General features: G+C 39.1%; 3 protein-coding genes across 6 annotated transcripts in view; 2 read left to right on the top strand and 1 right to left on the bottom strand.

Moving 5' to 3' along the window:
* Positions 1-16,554, bottom strand: part of LOC307004198 (uncharacterized protein) — a 30,452-nt gene that overhangs the window by 3,262 nt on the left and 10,636 nt on the right. For both annotated transcript variants that reach the window (XM_079623295.1, XM_079623294.1), the window contains exons 3-4: positions 5,626-6,021; positions 362-718 (exon numbers count right to left, since the gene is read on the bottom strand). In XM_079623295.1, coding sequence (XP_079479421.1) covers positions 362-718; positions 5,626-6,021 — 753 coding nt within the window. The remainder of the gene's footprint in view (positions 1-361; positions 719-5,625; positions 6,022-16,554) is intronic.
* On the top strand, positions 7,445-9,017 carry LOC307004090 (uncharacterized protein). 3 transcript variants are annotated; one of them, XR_013798911.1, is made up of 5 exons: positions 7,445-7,562; positions 7,650-7,826; positions 7,917-7,978; positions 8,061-8,612; positions 8,711-9,017. XR_013798911.1 is itself a non-coding variant. In XM_079623039.1 (5 exons), exons 1-4 carry the CDS (start codon positions 7,499-7,501, stop codon positions 8,145-8,147), a joined length of 390 nt encoding a protein of 129 aa, XP_079479165.1. In that variant the 5' UTR covers positions 7,445-7,498; the 3' UTR covers positions 8,148-8,169; positions 8,322-9,017. The 3 variants fall into 3 exon arrangements, 2 of the variants coding, with proteins under 2 accessions (XP_079479165.1, XP_079479164.1); XM_079623039.1 differs by having other exon boundaries at positions 8,061-8,169; positions 8,322-9,017; XM_079623038.1 differs by having other exon boundaries at positions 8,061-9,017.
* LOC307004018 (putative nuclease HARBI1) lies at positions 10,961-11,789 on the top strand (the record flags this gene model as incomplete). Its single annotated transcript, XM_079622959.1, has 4 exons — positions 10,961-11,162; positions 11,232-11,347; positions 11,444-11,555; positions 11,650-11,789. 4 exons carry the CDS (start codon positions 10,961-10,963, stop codon positions 11,787-11,789), a joined length of 570 nt encoding a protein of 189 aa, XP_079479085.1.

The raw sequence follows: 16,554 nt of genomic DNA, 5'->3' as shown, positions 1-16,554 counted from the left end.
GTCTTTGCGATATAATTCTTTTTTTCATTTCCTCACAAAATGATGAAACTGTTCAAGTTAGCATAGAGTTTTGTAGATTTTGCAGCTGTATCATCTAACTGAAAATATTGACAAACTACATAATAATTGATCATGAAAATAATCACCATTGCATGCAGACATGATTTATAAGCAATAATTCAGTGCATGGAATAAATATCCCCCAGTCATGTCACTTAATGAATAACCCATTTCTGTGGATCCCACACTGTTTGTAGCCAGGAGTAAGGACTCTCACCTGTGTGACTTTTCATGCGTAAATAAGGGGTTGATTTAAGTCTGAAACCATTTCCACACTGATGACATATAAAACAGTTCTTACCTGAGTGTTTTATCTTTGTGTGGGAATTAAGGGTTACTTTATATTTGAAACTCTCTCCACACTGATCACATGTGAACGGCTTCTCTCCGGTGTGAATCCTCATGTGGCAATTACGGTTTGCTCTCTGACTGAAACTCTTTCCACACTGATCACACGTGAACGGCTTCTCTCCAGTGTGAACTCTCATGTGGGATATACAGTCATGTTTGTGTTGGAAACTCTTTCCACAATGAGGGCAGGTGAAGTTACCGTTAGATTCGGTCTTCTGAACATGTCCCTTATATTGATCTTTCTTTCTTTTTCTTTTCTTTTCGATTTCCTTCAGTTCTTGATTCTCTTCTTTCAGTGCCATCAGGTCTAAAGCGAAAAGACCACTTCAAGTTAACATCAGTTTAATGGCTCAAAGCAACAGACATCAAAACCAAGAAAAAAGTATTAAAACATCAAACAGGGAACTACACTAACCTTTTCCACTGGTGGCACTTGCGCTACTAACTTTTTCAGTTACTGGCGCAAAACATGATTTGGTCGCACAAATTATTTATAGTAAGCCGCTCTGGATAATAATGAACAATAATGAAACTGTATTGCATACAGGTGTGCTTTTTATTTTACTTTCCATCTTTTAAACCACATGCCGCCTTGTTTTCTTTAACATTGGTTGGGATAGATTTACTGCAATAGAAAATACAGTACACAATAATGTGCTAAATTAATTTATTTTGGATTTCAACATGCTATGGTTGCCACAGATGGGCAGACTCCTGAACTCTTAAAATAAAATAAATATAATCCATAAAATAATAATAGATTTTCAGCAGCTATTGACTATTTGGTATTAAAGATAATACAAAAATGCAAGTCTACTTCACAATTAAGTGAAATATAATAAGCCACAAATAAGGCTATATTATAAGCTACATTGAACTTAGCCTAATTATCAATTCAGATTCCTCACTTGCTCGGTTTGCTTGACGCCGAAATGCAGTAGGGAGGGCTGCTGCGTCATGGGATATGTACATGTCTATACATTTCGCGTGCTTCATACTGTCATTGTGAAGCTTCAATTTACATGGACACTTATAATCGGATTGACGGCTCAATCGGACTAAAAAAATCTTCATGTAAACGCCTTGATCGATCGGGTTGAGCTCGATCCGAATGCATTTTCGATCAGATTGAAAGGGGTGGTTTATTCCTTTTGTAATGCGATCGAGAGAACATGTCAACACTTGATCGGATTGAAAACCGAAACTGAAAGGACTGCGCGTACAATGACGTATGACGCGCGGAACGAGCTGTTCTTCCTGTTGAATAAAGTGTCATATAAATGAGTGTCCCGTCATTCTAAAATTCTCATTTCACTCAGCGTCTGTGAAGTGAAGCAGGACAACGTCCCACTAATTGTTTTGGATTCTCATCCACAGACGACTGGTTTTGGCCGCGGGGAGGGGCATTTTTACTGCGTGATAAATATAAGCAGCACGGCAAAACGGTTCAATGCTCAATGTCTCCAAATCATGACCAGAGACGGATTAATATTACGTCTGCCGTTTAAAATAAATAAAGAGCCAATAGAGGAGAATGGTTATGCGCGAACAGCGGGAAACGTGTGACAAATAAACGCGCACATCAACCCGATTACTTTATAAGTCGCGGGGCTGAAGCCAACTTTGTGTTGAATGCTCAGAGCACGTTATAAAACGTATTCTTAAAAGACACATTTCTGTTTTAATAAATGCTCATAGTAAATCATAGCATATTGCCTAAAACATAAGGTAGGAACAAAAATAATCAGTGATACATTTGCGACCCATTAAAAATTAGGGTCGCAATAGCATTTCAAAAGGTCGCATATGCAACCATTTTGGTCGCAGTGTAGTTTCCTGTCAAAACAAAAAGTGTGCAACAAAACTGCATTGTTATAGACCAATCCTGAATCTGCCTATCAGGTCTAAAATATTTTAAAAAATAGAGTTATTTTCACTATGTAATAGTACTTGTGAACAATTTAAGTCAGGATTAAAGCTTCAGTAGGTAACATTTGAAAAAAAATGTTTTATTCCATATTTGTTAAAACTGTCATTATGTCCTGATAGTAGAATATGAGACAGATAATCAGAAAAAAGCAAGCTCCTCTGGCTCCTCCCCCCTCATTTACACTGCATACGTGTGCGGCGCATCACGGCTCCGACATGGTTTTATTCCGTCTTCCACGCGGTGACAACTCACACCAGGAGCATTTCAGAAGCGACTGGATGCGCGAGACCACGTGATTTGCCTGTCCGGCGTGTTTTTTCTTGATTTTGGGGTTTCTACCTTACAGTAAATTGTTTCTACCAAGGATATATTGGTGTGCAATACAACTGGGAGTCTGCAAAGAGTGTTTATTTTGAAATTGACAGGTTTTTTTACTTTTATTTTGTATTTCCGGTGTGACTTGGACGCGCATCCGTCAAAAATAGACTAGGCGCCTATATTTAGCGAAGCGGCGCGGAGAGCCGCTTCTGGGAAGCTTCTGAAACGCGTCGCGGCCGGTGTAAACACACGCATTGACTAGAATGGGCGCGATCAGCTCCGGTAGCCGTGTCGCAGCCGTAATGCGCCGCAGATGTGTGCAGTGTAAATCAGGCGTCCCAGTGGTCCTATTGCCATTTGCAGAAATGCACCGCTCCCGTCAAAAACAACCAATCAGAGCCAGGAGGATTGTCTTAGCAGTGTCAATCAAGCTCGTGTACGCGCTGATCAATCAAGCTCGTGTACGCGCTGATCAGACCCCTTTCTTGCACAGCGCGTACCGTTCAAAATCAAGATTGCCGGTGTGCCGCAGCTGTGCTAATGTTGGACAAACAAACAAAACTGCCAATTTCTCGAGTGGCACCTGCTCATACAACAAAGAAACAAAAAGACTGATGACGATAAACAAGCGAAAAGGAAAGAATTAAACAGAGCCCAAATAAAACGAAGGTAAACATCGGAGCGGCTTTTCAGAGGTGGAGGGAGCTAACGTTACGTGTCCTGAAAGGATTAAAAAACCAATGCAGAGTTAGCCATATTTCTGCTTGACAAGTAAGTATCCCTGCTTGATTTGTTTCATTTTATAAGAACTACACGCTGTGTGGGTGAATTCCTCGTCGAAACCATTGACTCGGTGTCAAAACTAGCCGCATAACATACAGATCAAATGTCACGCACTGTCCAAAGCAACAATTAAAACCTGCTAATTCACTGGCTTGTCATGTTGCTGAAATAATGTACTAGCAAACCTTATCTAGCGATATTGCATACTGTAACGTCAGTTACTGTTATATTATCTTAGCTATTTATAACTTATAGAAAGAGTGCAACGTTATAAAGTTACATTACATAAATACGTAATGATTTGAGGACCAAGTTTGTAGTCAAAGTATGGGCAGGCCATAGTCAATGTAAAGCATATTGTCGATGTTTCGTCCCTACCAGTGAATGCAGTGCCACTGCTAGCCATTTTGGTGCCCTAGGCATAATTGCATAATTCCTTTATGATGCGCTTTACCCCGAGAAACTTCGGCGGCGGGGATGATATAACATGCGCTTCATGAGGCACACGCGCGCGGTCTCTTGCTCTCTCTGCCGTGCACGCGCTGCGCGGTTTGGAGCACAGTCTCTGTCTCACGGGCGCGCTCGCTCTAGATTCTGGTGATTTTAACTAATTCACGGGCATCAGTGAGCCGCCATCAATATGCGGGAGACTCCCGGAACTTCCGGGAGGCAATTTTTTTGGTGCCCCCTCAGCTCTTGGTGCCCTACGAACAGCGCGTGGTGGGAGCGGCGGCACTGAGTGAATGTGCCATAACGGTTTATTCGCCGTCATCGGTCCTGCTTACTAGCCTGCGCGTTCACGGAGGAGCTGTGGAGGGAGGGCTGTAGCGCAGCAGAGAGCAAGGGGGAGTGACCTGTAAGTTGTGCTTGTTCAAATTGTCAGGCTAAGTCAAAGTTTTCTAAAAACTCCCTACTGCAGCTTTAAAGCACCATCATTTATTAAAGTGATACATGACCTGCTTTTGGCATCTAATCATGAGTACATCTTTCTTCTAGTGCTAATAGCTTGTTACGTCTAGAAACAAATGATTTATTGGTATGGTCCCAGCCTAGCCTAGCTTAGCCTGTTGCTACAGTTTGCAATCTTATTGTTGAACATGATAACTGCTTATCTTTCTGCTCTGTGGTATTGTATTATTATTTTGATTTGATTGTTGGGAATGTCTCTCACATTTACCCTTGCAGTTTAAGTGCAGAGCTTACTGTTATCATTCATCCATATCAGTTTTCTTTTCTTTCTTTGATTTTGCAGCTGTAGCAACCAACTCATAACATCGACGACAAACTGAAAATAATTGATAAACAATAAAACTAATTGGTGATTTTCATTAATAATGACGTCTGCACGCAGTGCATGGAATAAACATCCTCCAGTCATGTCACTTGACTTAACAGTAGTGAATATCACACTTCTGTGGATCCCAGTTTGCAGGTTTAAAGGGTTAGTTCAACCCAAAAAAAAAGAGAAAAGAGTGAGACAGCTCTCAGATTTAATCAAAAATATATCATTTTGTGTTCCGAAGATGAACGAAAGTCTTACGGGGTTGGAACAACATGAGGGTGAGTAATTACTGAGAGAACTTTAATTTTTGGGTCAACTAATAACCCTTTAAGGACTCCTGTGTGATTTGTGTGAATCACAGGTTAGTTTAAAGGTCCCATGACATGGGATTATTTTATAATGTTTCCTGGGTCGCCCTTATAATGTTATTTTATAATGTTTCCTGGATTGCCCTTATAATGTTAGTGTTTTTTAGATAAAAAAATAGTCATAATGTAGAAATAAAAGGCATTTTTCCTAGCCTGATTTTAGCCTCTGATTTGAAGGGGCGTGTCTGCTGTGAGATTCAGTGTAACCGGCCACTGCTGTGATTGGCTGACATGCTTGCATATGAAATAGCTACGTATTACATGTGAAACTCTCTCGAATACTTTTATTACAGCTATTATACGTTTTTACTATTACATCTATCGAGATTAACGAATCGTCAGAAGTTTTTAAAGTATTTAGATCTATTCCCATCATATAAAATGTTGCCGTGATGAGCTAGAAACTTGGGGACCACATACAGGCTAGGGGAACTCGTATTAAAGTTAAAAAACCTCAGAAAGTGAAAATTTCATGTCATGGGACCTTTAAGTCTGAAACTTTCCACACTGATGACATATAAAACAGTTCTTACCTGAGTGTTGGCTCTTTGTGTGGGAATCAAGGTGTCCTTTTTGAGTGAAACTTACTCCACATTTTTGGCAGGTGAACGGCCTCTCTCCAGTGTGAACTCTCATGTGGGCATTAAGGTTTGCTTTCTGATTGAAACTCTTTTCACACTGATCACATTTGAAAGGCTTCTCTCCAGTGTGAATTTTCATGTGGAATTTAAGGTCAGGTTTGTGTTTGAAACTCTTTCCACACTGAGGGCAGGTGAAGTTACTGATAGATTCGGTCTTCTGAACTTTTATTTGTGATGAAGTCGTTTGAGTCTGTATGGATTTTTCTACATCCATGAAATTTCTCTTATATTGATCTTTCTCCTCTATTTCATTCAGTTCTTGATTCTCTTCTTTCAGTGCCATCAGGTCTAAAGAGAAAAAAAGACAAATACAAGTTAATGGCAGTTTGATGGCTGCCAATCCTAAATCTGCCATTCAGATCTAATATTAGAAAAATAGAGTCCTCTTCACTGTGCGACGGTACTGGAGTTCACCATGTATTTAAGCCCCCTAGTTTCAGTCCTGGGGCCTGTTGCACAAAAGTAGAATTAAGACATCCGGGATAAATGACTCAGCTGAGCTCAATGAAGCCAAAACATGTGCGTCCAGGCTTAATTGGTTGCACAAAGACCAAGCCAGGATGAGCAGACACGGATTCATTAAGCCAGGTGAAACCAATCCTGGATAGGTGCGCGCTCACGGCTCACTCAAATAGACCCCGCCACAGATCACAGATTAACTGATTTACCATGGCAACTAGAGCCGCGTACTTTTCCCCGTCGGAAGCACAAATCCTCATGGAGGCATACGAGGAGGTAAAATATATAATTAAGAAGAAAGGCAACACCGCCACAGTGATAAAGCAAAGAGAAGAAGCGTGGCAAAGTATTGCAGACCGCCTGAATGCGTAAGTAGTGCACAATTACACACTCACCGCTCCGCTGAAACATCACAATTACATTTCAAATATTTAATTCACATCTCCAAAAACGCAGTTGTACTGTAATTATGAAACGGTTAAATTTTTAATTGAAATGCACTGCAGATATGAGTGAAATTGTGTAAAGTAACTCCATCACACTGTATAAAGCTATGATAAATTATTATTAAAGCCTTACATTATTATTTAACGTTACTACGCTCAGTACGGTTTAATCTTAGCCCTTGTACTTGTTCTTATGTTGTCCACCGTTTTTTTTGTGTGTTTCTCCTGCTTTTATTAATGTAAAGCTGCTTCGACAGAATGAAACAATTGTGAAAAGTGCTATATAAATAAAATTTAATTGAATAAATAGATGAGCTATAATAATAATCACTTTAATTTTTATAGCGCCTTTCAAAGGACCCAAGGTCGGTTGCTCACTGCACTGCAAAAATGTCTTTCTTACTTAGTATTTTTGTCTTGTTTTCAGGAAAAAAAAAATCTTAAATATTAAATAAATCGCAAAATTACCTAGGAAAATAAGCAAAAAAATCTGCCAGTGAAACAAGAGAACTTTTCTAAAATTAAATGTTTATGGAAAAAGTAAACTTATTTCAAGAGAATTTTTCTTATTATATTGACAGATTTTTAATTTTTTTGCTTGTTTTAAGCACACATTTACTTAAAGTTTATATTTGTCTAAACTATACTTATTTTGCTAGGTCATTTAGCAAATCAAGAAAATACATCTTTATTTAAGATTTTTTTTTGTTGATATTTTTACTGAAAACAAGACAAAAATACCAAGTCATTTTTTGCAGTGTGACTCCATTAAATGTTCTTGTGATAAAGAATGTGTGTGTGTGTGTGTGTGTGTGTGTGTTTGCGTGTGTGTGTGTGTGTGCGTGTGATGTAGATTAAACATGAACGGGCCAAAACGGACATGGCAGCAGGTCAAAATCAAATACAAGAACATTCTGCAGAATGGTATGGTCCCTGACTAATATTTAACAAAGCACAAGCATATATTGTACCCAGAAGGTGCCTGCTCACACATTGTCTGTACTGTTTTAGCAGTGAAAAAGAATACCCACAGACAAGGCACGGGTGGTGGGTCACCAAAGGCTGACCTTACCCCAGCAGAGGACATGGCCTTGGAGCTAAATAAAGGCAGGCCCGTCTTAGAGGGGATCCCTGGGGGGAAAGAGACGAGCATAGGTTCCTCCCAAGATGCCACCCGCTTCATTCAAGGTATGTCCTTCCATCTCTACATGGGATACAACCACATTCATATTGAATCAATTTGGACTGTCTGACTTTGGTTTACCTATTGCCTTGCAGTGTCTGGCAGCACTGTGTTCCTGTTAGAGCCACCAGCACAAGCACCAGACGATGCTGATCCAGTGAGTACTCCATCAAAGGCATACTGTAGGCCTGGCATGTCTTGTCTACTAGCTTCAATATGAATCCGATTAAATGTGATAGGGTGAAGGCCCCAGTGCAGCAGCAACAGCACATGATGGAGACGATGAGGAGGAGGAGACCATCTCTCTGGATTCCAGAAGACTGTGAAAGTACTATTTACTCTACAATGGTGAGTCCTCATCAAAATCAAAAAATCTAATTTCTTTTACAGGACCCAGATGCTATACAGTGGGAAAACCAGCCTGGCAACATAGTGCGTATTAATAAAAGGACACCACATCCTGCCAAATTCCAGCTGCGCTAATTGTATTGTGTTCACAGAGCTCACAAGCTATCAGAAAGTTGTATGGCAACCACCTCCGGCGCCAAATAGAACTGGCAGACATAGACATTCAGTACAAGAACAAAAAGATGGAAAATCTTGCACTGGAGTCCGAAATAAAAAAAGAGGACAATTAGGAAACTGGACCTTGAAATAAAAAAAACTTGAGAGGGAGGTGAGATATGCCTTCAATGTACACTGTATGCTAACTGTAACACAAATGTATTAATCATTATTTTTCTTTCCTCCCCCAGCTCCAAGAAGATGACACAGCTCAAAATAAAAATTAGGTATATTCTCGTAAAGTCAAGTGAGCCATGACATATGAGCTCTTATTGTGAGCACACAGAACTGTGGCATCTTTCTAAGGTTTGTTTTATTTTCCCAGCAATCAGTACAACCAAGTCATCGTTATAAGGCACCGCCCTCTTTTGCCCACCCCCCCAGCACCAGGTGTGGCCACTAGCCTATATGAAGGCCCAAAATTGTGTGTTCCTTTCTGCTCTGACAATGGCATGCCCATTCTTGCGAGATGTGGTGGATGAAGAAGCACTTGTGCTGAGGAGAGCCTTCAGGCGAGAAAGGGTCTTCAGGGACCGGTTGGACCCACTGGCCTTCCCTGATGACCATCTATATGAAAGATACAGGTTTTCTGCAGATGGCATCAGGTATCTATGCAGACTACTGGGTCCCAGGATTAACCCTCTGGAGTCTAAGGTGTTTTTGGGGTCCTTGAGATGTTTTGATATGCCCTGATATTTGTATTTTTTTCAGTTGCTTATAAACATATTAATGGCAAAGGTGTAATTACACTCTATTTAGCACAAACATGGCTATCATAATATGTGAGCAACATGTATGTACATGTTTGCATTTTTGAGAGAATATTATTTATGCGTGGTTATTCAAAAAACTCAAACTTAAATGTTCTGATATAAGACCACAAACGACCAACTTCACATATTTCCACAATACTTTTGACTAATGGATCTTGTCGGCTAGAGTATTTACTTCAAAATGATCTGAAAATCATCCGGGCTAATCGTTCACATTAAACAATAGATTGATTTAAATTTTGTAAGACACTTTTTGTTTGGAAAGGCAATATGCAGGTGGGCGTGAATGATCCAACAAGGTCATGAATAATGTCCTCATTCCCACCTGGAGAAGACAAAGAGCTGCTAATGCTGCATACTAATGAGCAATTCATAGGTGTCACTGTGGCTACAAGAAAAAATGCAAAGACAACACACACACATATATACATACATACATATATATACCAGTATATATATATATATATATATATATATATATATATATATATATATATATATATATATTACTACATAATTGGTTCAGAGTTGGAAACATCTTGAAAAAAGTGTATTTTTCCACAAACTGTATGCTTGCAAATTGTATAATATCCAAGGTAAACATTTCTAATTGTGCAGTTAATTCTCATTCGTATTTTCAGAAAGTTTTGGATTATGTAGGCTATCCTCTCCCCAAATTTGTCACTAATAAAACACAAAAATAATTTATAGAGAAGGCTTGTTTTGACCTTTTAAGATTTTGTTTGTACCTTGTAAATTAGGTTTTGATGTGGCAGTATAAGCTTTATAAATAATCTATCCAAAACGAAATGTTGTCTTTCATATTTCGTCTGTAACATATGGTCTTTTATAGCCTACTATATATTAGGGCATAAATGTTAATTTGCAGTTTAATATGTTGCTTATACAAATACATTTTATTTAAACGTATTCAGTCGATTTTTACTCATCTCAGTAGGCAATATAGATAGTTTGCTAAAAGCGAAACTCGCGCGAGCTGTAGTAAACAACAGCATGCGCCGTGCATTCATTCAAACACAGAAACGCGATTCACATATAAACAGTCTTTTGCGGTTTACAGACACCATTTCATATCGCGATTAGAACAAAGCACTTACTGATGATCTGCAGCTGGATCCGTTGTTCGCCTACTCCAGCACGTTTGAGGTAACATTTCCAGGATTATCACGATATTATTATTCCTCACAGCGAGTGTGTTGTCCAGCTGTTGTGGGCGTTGACTGGTTTGCATGTGTTGCTTCAGATTAGAATTTGAATAGCGCGCGCGCTGTCGATGGGCGTGTCACATTAGCGGAGTAATGAGCTGGCAGAAAGATAATGAGGACGGCTGATCTCTCGCTCTTTATATATAGATTACATAAACAGAGAATATTTCTTTTAGTTTTGAATTAGATAATTTAAAACTACACACTTAAATGATTATAGAGATATATATTTCATGTCTGAGTGAATAGTATTCGCTGAGTTTTATTTGAGTTTAGAGAAGTGCTTCAGAAAAAAAGTTCACGGAGACGGAGAGGCAGAAAGCACTCCCTGTTTACTTTCTTTATTTTACAAAAGCACAATGTTTTATTTCGATTGTAAGTGGACACATAAAAAAGTAGACATTTAACAGATTATTTTTTCATATTTCTTAAGGCTGTATGACCAAAACTGACTGAGTATTTTAGGTCTATTTTGCTGCTATGTAAAAAAAAACGAGCAAAACGCGCCCGCGCGTTTGCCGACCCCAGGGGGTTAAGCACCGCACTGCACGGAGCCATGCACTGAGTGTGGAGCAAATGGTTTGTGTGGCCTTGTGCTTTTTTGCTAGTGGAGCCTTCCTGTACTCAGTGGGGGATGCAGAACAGCTGAACAAGGCCACAATTTGCCGCACAATAAGGAGTGTGTGTCTGGCTATCAAAGCATTAGCAGATGTCTTCATCTCCATCCCTGGCCACAGAAGACTCTGTGACATCAAAGAGGAGTTCTATAGGATTGCAGGTAAGAGGACCTACAAATTACAGGACAACTGTTAACACATAGTAGGATACTCATTACTTTGTGTGACAGGTTTCCCCAATGTCATTGGTGCAGTGGACTGCACACACATAAGGATAAAAGCCCCCTCAGGTGCCCATGAGGCCGATTTTGTGAATAGGAAATCCTTTCACAGCATTAATGTTCAGGTGAACATAACTTTTTGATATTGTCCTTTGACGAACACTCTGCATTGCCAGTGATGTGCATTGATTGGTGTAATATTCCTCATCTTATGATTTCAGATGGTCTGCAATGCTGACTTTGTGATCAGCAATGTTGTGGCAAAATGGCCTGGCTCAGTCCATGACTCCAGAATCTTTCGGGCCTCTGAAATCTATCAGTGCCTATCACAAGGTAAGCCACACAACCCCTATTTATAACCATCATGGCTGTGTCAAGAATATCACTGTGTTTATGAGGTAGTAATGATGAGATTTTGTGTTGACAGGTGAATTCTCTGGTGTGTTGCTGGGAGACAGGGGGTATGGCTGCCAGCCTTTTCTCCTGACACCTTTCACAGACCCCCAGGAAGCACAGCAGGCCTACAACCATGCCCATGCCAGGACCAGGGACCAGGACCAGAGTTGAAATGACCTTTGGCCTCCTGAAGGCACGCTTTCACTGCCTTCACAAATTAAGGGTCAGCCCTGTTAGGGTAATAATGGGCGATATAAACTATATGCGATATAAACGATACAACATTGGCCTACGATAGAGATTTTAATTCTATTGCACTATCGCGATAATGCATGTTGATGATGCAATCTACCCGCGAAATTTAGAGCCACAAGCTGCAACCGGTTGAAATGCATCATATTCGTCGTCATCTTAAGTAAACATGGCTGAAAGCGAAACGGAGGCGCTGGTGAAAAAGATCGGTGCAACATCCATTATTTGGACTTGGTTCGGATTTAAGTCGTCCGACGGTAACACACACGACTAATCTGTTCTACCACCTCAACACGAAACATGTCACTGAATACCAGCGCATATTCACAAAATAGTGGTGTAAACACATCATCTCTGTGTGTGCCCGATTTTAAGATTCGTTGTTGTGTTGCTTTTTAACTGAGAAGACATCAGTTTTTCTGCTCTTTGCATCTTTTGTGTCCTTTAAAAAAATAGGCAAACTAAAACTACATTTGATTTGGAGTGCCTTCTGCACTGTTCTGCACTTTACTGTCTATGGCATGGCACTACTGTAAATAAACTTTTATACTTGAAGCATTTTTTTTAGTTGACGTACTGTATACAGGTGAAACTCGAAAATTAGAATATCATGCAAAAGTAAAAGGTGAAACTAATATATTATATAGACTCATTACATGCAAAGTGAGATATTACAAGCCTTTATTTGTTATAATTTTGATGATTATGGCTTACAGCTTTATGAAAACCTTTTCACAATATTCTTATTGTGAATTTGGGGTTTCATAAGCTGCTAGCCATAATATAAACATTAGGGCTACTTAAAGTCTCTGCAGCTAGTGTTCTTGAATTTTATTTATCTGCAACATTATGTTGTATAATTACAGTTTTGCACAATAAATGTTCTCAAAACTACGTACACTGTTTCTTTCTTTCTTTAAAAGAAAGCCTTTGGCTTTCCTTAGGGTCTGTGTAACCTGTTCTGAAATGGTTTTATTATAATTTATATATATCGTGATATATATCGTTATCGCAAGAGGCTGCAATGTATATCGCAATATGGATTTTAGGCCATATCGCCCATCCCTATGTTAGGGCATGTGATATTACTGTGGCTTGTGCTGTCCTCCACAATGTGGCCTGCCTGAGGAAGGAGAGGGCCCCCAGAGTGCCACCAGCCATGGACTGGGACAATCCGGCAATCTTCCCTGATGACGACAGTGGTCGGCTGCTGAGGGACCAATATGTGTTGAATTATTTTAGTTAGTATGTGTATAATAGTATAATATGCTTTGATTCTGTGCTTTCCATCTTGTAGAGTAACTGTGACTTCAGTTTCGAAAGGAGCTGATGGTTTACCTGCTTTGTTTTGTCCTTATTCAATAAAGGAACATAATGTTACACATTGTGTTTTTATATTCATATGAAATGTGTATTTGTTTATATGACAGAGTACTAGGGCCACACTGAGGAAAAAGGATAAAGTCATAAATTTATGAGGCTGGTTCTTTCTGCAGAAAAGCTACATATTCTTTTTACAGTTTTGATACTTATGACAATGTGATACTTAATATTCTGGTACATCAGCATGTCTTTGTTTATGAAACCATACTGAAGTACAATTTCACGAAATGCCCCACATCTGTCATTTTAACAACTGTCCTCCTTTAAAACAACTGGTTACAATATTATGACTTGTCTTTTTTTCCCCTCTGTGGCCCTAATATTCTATCATTTTATATATAGCCTTATAGTCTATGGGAAACTGTAAATTATCTAATGATAGCAACATCATCTAAAAATCATTATTTATCCAAAATGATTGAAATTAATGATCACAAACGTTTAAATAATGACAGTGGGTCTAGTTATATGTGATAATGTATAGTGAGCAGTGAAATAACTATTGGTTTCCATTTGTGGGGACTGCTGACTGACATTAGGGATGAGATTAAATAGATCCTGGAATTTAGCCTGGTCTGGAGCAGGCTAGCACCACAGAATAAATCTCCATGGTAATTTATACCATAACATATCCTCCTGCCCCCTATCCAGCTTTAGTGCAACCGGATTACGGATCAATTGAGCCAGGATCACCAAGATATCCTGGCTTAATCCCTTATCCTAGTTTTGTGCAACAGGCCCCTGTTCTCAAATGCTCATTGTTTTTGTTTGGCCTTTAAGATAAATAAAAGTGCTGTGATTGGATCCACTGCTCCTCCTTCCTTCACCTGCCCAGTGTAACACATTAGGCCCATCACATTATCTTGTTAATTGATTAATTATTTTGACGATTAATCTCATAATTTGTTGTGGTAAAAAAAAGACCCAAGCAAACAATAGCCCTTTAAATTATTTAAAATGCATGTATAATAGCAATGAGGCATTACATTATGACCACCTTCCTAATATTGTGTTGGTCCCCCTTTTGCTGCCAAACAAGCCCCGTCGAGGCATAGACTTCACTAGACCCCTGAAGGTGTGCTGTGGTATCTGGCACCAAGATGTTAGCAGCAGATCCCTTAACCCTCTGGAGTCTAAGGTGTTTTTGGGGTCCTTGAGATGTTTTGACATGCCCTGATATTTGTATTTTTTTTCAGTTGCTTATAAACATATTAATGGCAAAGGTGTAATTACACTATATTTAGCACGAACATGGCTATCATAATATGTGAGCAACATGTATGTACATGTTTGCATTTTTGAGAGAATATTATTTATGCGTGGTTATTCAAAAAAACTCAAACTTAAATTTTCTGATATAAGACCACATATGACCAACTTCACATATTCCCACAATACTTTTGACAAATGGATGTTGTCGGCTTGAGTGTTTACTTCAAAATGATCTGAAAATCATCCGGGCTAATCGTTCACATTAAACAATAGATTGATTTAAATTTTGTAAGACACTTTTTGTTTGGAAAGGCAATATGCAGGTGGGCGTGAATGATCCAACAAGGTCATGAATAATGTCCTAATTCACACCTGAGAAGACAAAGACCTGCTAATGCTGCATACTAATTAGCATTTTTATTCAGGCGTCACTGAGCCACAAGAAAGAATGCAAAGACAATACACACACACACACACACATATATATATATATATTACTACAGAATTGGTTGAGAGTTGTAAACATCTTGAAAAAAAGTGTATTTTTCCACAAACTGTGTATGCTTGCAAATTGTATAATATCCAAGGTAAACATTTCTAGTAATTGTGCAGTTAATTCTCATTCGTATTTTCAGAAAGTTTTGGATATAGGCTATCCTCTCCCCAAATTTGTCACTAATAAAACACAAAAATAATTTAAAGAGAAGGCTTATATTGATCTTTTAAGATTTTGTTTGCACCTTGTAAATTAGGTTTTGATGTGGCAGTAAAAACTTTATAATCTATCCAAAACGAAATGTTGTCTTTCATATTTCGTCCGTAACATATCGTCTTTTATAATATATATTAGGGCATAAATGTTAATTTGCAGTTTAATATGTTGCTTATACAAAGACATTTTATTTCAACGTATTCAGTCGATTTTTACTCATCTCAGTAGGCAATATAGATAGTTTGCTAAAAGCTAAATTCATTCACACAGACACGCGCGAGCTGTAGTAAACAGCAACATGCGTCTGTGCCGTTCATTCATTCAAACACAGAAACGCGATTCAAATTAAAACAGTCTTTTGCGGATTACAGACACCATTTCATATCGCGATTAGCACTTACTGATGATCTGCAGCTGGATCCGTTGTTAGGCTACTCCAGCACGTTTGAGGTAAAATTTCCAGGATTATCACAATCTTATTATTCCTCACAGCGAGTGTGTTATCCAGCTGTTGTGGGCGTTGACTGGATTGCATGTGTTGCTTCAGATTATCTTGAATTATCAAGCACACGCTCTCTATGGGCGTGTCACATTAGCAGAGTAATGAGCTGCCAGAACGATAATGAGAACGGCTGATCTCTCGCTCTTTTTATATAGATTGCATAAACAGAGAATATTTGTTTTAGTTTTGAATTAGATAATTTAAAACTACACACTTATATGATTATAGAGATATATAGCTCATGTCTGAGTGAATAGTATTCGCTGAGTTTTGTTTAAGTTTAGAGACGTGCACTAGAAAAAAAGTTCACGGAGACGGAGAGGCAGAAAGCACACCCTGTTTACTTTATTTTACAAAAGCACGTTTTATTTTGATTTTAAGTGAGCCCATAAATAAGACGACATTTAACAGTTTATTTTTTCATATTTCTTAAGCCTGTATGACAAAAAAATGACGGGAGTATTTTAAGTCTATTTTGCTGCTATGTGAGAAAAAAACGAGGAAAACGCGCCGGCGCGTTTTTGGTCCCCAGAGGGTTAATACCCCCTTTTTACACCAGCATGAATCTGGAGCTAGTTCAGAACTAGAGCTATTGCTGGTTCGGAGTTGGTTCAACTGACGAGCCGGTTTGCCTTTCCACAGGCGAGAGAACCATAGCCATGTCTTATGTCACTGTATACATCTCATGTTGCCCAGCAACGCAGCGCCAAACACACCAGGCTTGTTCGAGATGCATCGGCGTCTCGTAGACCGATCGGCGCATGACATCAAAGCACTGCGAGAGTGATCCAAAAGCACAAGGGGTCATATGCTCTCCAAACACTCCCGCCGCTCCGATCGGTCCGCGCCGCTCTATAAAAACTAGGAATGTTGAC

Source organism: Phoxinus phoxinus (genome assembly GCF_949152265.1).
Source record: "Phoxinus phoxinus genome assembly, chromosome: 9".
In the NCBI taxonomy this organism is placed as follows: domain Eukaryota; kingdom Metazoa; phylum Chordata; class Actinopteri; order Cypriniformes; family Leuciscidae; genus Phoxinus; species Phoxinus phoxinus.
The sequence above is the reverse complement of the archived record's forward strand: the minus strand, read 5'-3'. Positions and strand labels throughout refer to the sequence as shown.